This window comes from Triticum dicoccoides, unplaced genomic scaffold (assembly GCF_002162155.2).
Source record: "Triticum dicoccoides isolate Atlit2015 ecotype Zavitan unplaced genomic scaffold, WEW_v2.0 scaffold130525, whole genome shotgun sequence".
Lineage (NCBI taxonomy): Eukaryota > Viridiplantae > Streptophyta > Magnoliopsida > Poales > Poaceae > Triticum > Triticum dicoccoides.
The window spans coordinates 1-1,979 of record NW_021191919.1 but is presented as its reverse complement, the minus strand read 5'-3'; the positions used below and the strand labels follow the sequence as shown (position 1 = coordinate 1,979).

Genomic DNA, 1,979 nt, shown 5'->3' with positions numbered 1-1,979 from the left:
CCTTGCGACATTTTTCAGAGGTATGCACGTGTAGTTATCGATGTTTTCTTATCCGTATATGGTTATAGTGGAGTGTTTATTTGCAATCCAGATCGCCGCCGGTACGAAAAAACGGATTTTGCGCTATAAATTGTAAGTTTGCTTCCATAACAATATTTTAAAAATATTTAACAAGTAAAATTAACATCATATTTAGATTCCACACATTTTTCTAATAAAATTTCATATATAATATGTTAAAACCAAAGTTACGGTTTAAAAGATACAGATAATTTAGAAAATCATTTGGTTTGACTCAAATATATTCCAAAATAATATTTAAAGATACTTAAAAGGTAAAAATAATCTCATATTCGTATTCTACATATTTTTCTAATCAAATTTCATATATAACATGTTCAAATCGGAGTTACGATTTAAAAGATATGGATGATTTTAAAAAGCATTTGTTTGACTTAAATATGATCCACGGATGAATTACCTAAAACATCAGGGGGGTTCGAAAAATGTAAAATAACGGTTCGTGTGTGACTCAAATCCGGAAGGCGGGTTGATTTCAAGAAAAAATAGGGACTTTTGTGTAAAATATGAAAATAATGATTCGTTTTAACTTAAAACAGGACTGCGGGTTGAATTATCTGAAATAGAGGGACTTTTTTGAAAAATGGCATGACGGACGAAAGAAACCCAATTTGCTTTATTATTAATTAATAAATAATAAATATAAGGTATAAAGATAAAGATAATAAATTAATTAGTTAGATAAAGATAAAGATAAAGATAAATATAGATGTGAAATAAAATAAATAAAATAAACGCGGGCCTGGCCAAGGCGTGCGTTTAGCCACGTGCCGTGCCGGGTATGCATCACGCCAGGCACGGCCCTAGCCACAAATCGAACCCTAACTAAGAAATCTCATCCCCCCATCCCAGCCGCCACACCGCCCACAGCGCAGGCACAAGCGAGCAAGAGAAGGCAACGGCGCGACGGCACGACAACGGGGCGGCCGCAAGAGCAGCGGATCAGCGCGCGGGGAGCGGCGGCGACTCTGCGCGTGGGCGGTGGCTCGCGAAGAGCATCAATGCACAGATCTCGGTGAACGTCGAGCATTCTGTCGTCGAAGATGGTGCACGTCGAGCTCGACCGTGCGGACGAGTGGTCCGAGTCCGACGTCTCGGAAGATGTCTCCGACTCCGAAGTGGGCGATGGCCTGGACTGGCTCGACGCCGTCGAGAGCCATGATGGTTCAGCCCGGCTATCCGCCGCCTTCTCGATCGTCGGAGGCGCGGCCGCGGCGCGGAGGCCGAATGCGCACGGCGGCGTGCTCTCCCGCCCCTTTCAGCCGCTCTCCAATCGCACGCAGAAGCTCGCCTCCCACATCCGGGCCACGCCCTTGGAGGTATGCAGCGTCAACTCTTCGCCTTAGAGATCCTAGCGTGGTGAATTATTTGCTTGTGCATGTTATCTACAGTCTCGTGTTATGGTACGTTGTGTTCAATATCTTATGTGATTGATTTTGTATTATTTATAAGGAGTGGGAAGGTAGAATGAACGTGGGGATGTCAAATTCGGTAACGACTGCAATCAGGGACAGCATAAGGGACACATCAATTGGCAAAATAAGGAACCATGAGAAGGCCGATCGTGCTACGGTGGAACAGGTCTTTACATGCTCTCTGCTAAGTGATATTTATTCTGTCCTATGCCTTTTGGAGCGGAACATGTCTGCTTGCACTTGCAATCTTGCATAATCCTAATGTACCATTCCATTCCCTTTCAATCGAGCTGGCATTTGTTTCAAGAGTCTGCTTGGTTAGAAAGTATCTTCTTGTACTGGATACACAAGAAGTCAAATTAAGTCATTAAGAATTTGTTTTAGTGCATTTTACATACCATTCTGCCTTTTATTGCACTTTTTATGGAACTCTGTTTAATTCCCAGCTATATGTATGATCTAAATGGCACCATGAGTCACCAA

General features: G+C 42.5%; 1 protein-coding gene across 1 annotated transcript; it reads left to right on the top strand.

Annotated features, from left to right (window-relative positions):
* Positions 1–884: 884 nt before the first annotated feature.
* LOC119343512 lies at positions 885–1,972 on the top strand. Its single transcript, XM_037614430.1, has 2 exons — positions 885–1,400; positions 1,534–1,972. The coding sequence occupies exons 1-2, from the start codon at positions 1,125–1,127 to the stop codon at positions 1,750–1,752; spliced, it is 495 nt and encodes a 164-aa protein (XP_037470327.1). The 5' UTR covers positions 885–1,124; the 3' UTR covers positions 1,753–1,972.
* Positions 1,973–1,979: the final 7 nt, after the last annotated feature.

What these genes read in the sequence shown, in the direction of transcription:
- LOC119343512 (XM_037614430.1), top strand. Translation starts at nt 1,125, where the DNA reads ATGGTGCACGTCGAGCTCGACCGTGCGGACGAGTGGTCCGAGTCCGAC. An exon ending in TCCGGGCCACGCCCTTGGAG is followed by an intron (nt 1,401 to 1,533) that starts GTATGCAGCGTC and finishes ATTATTTATAAG; the next exon opens with GAGTGGGAAGGTAGAATGAA.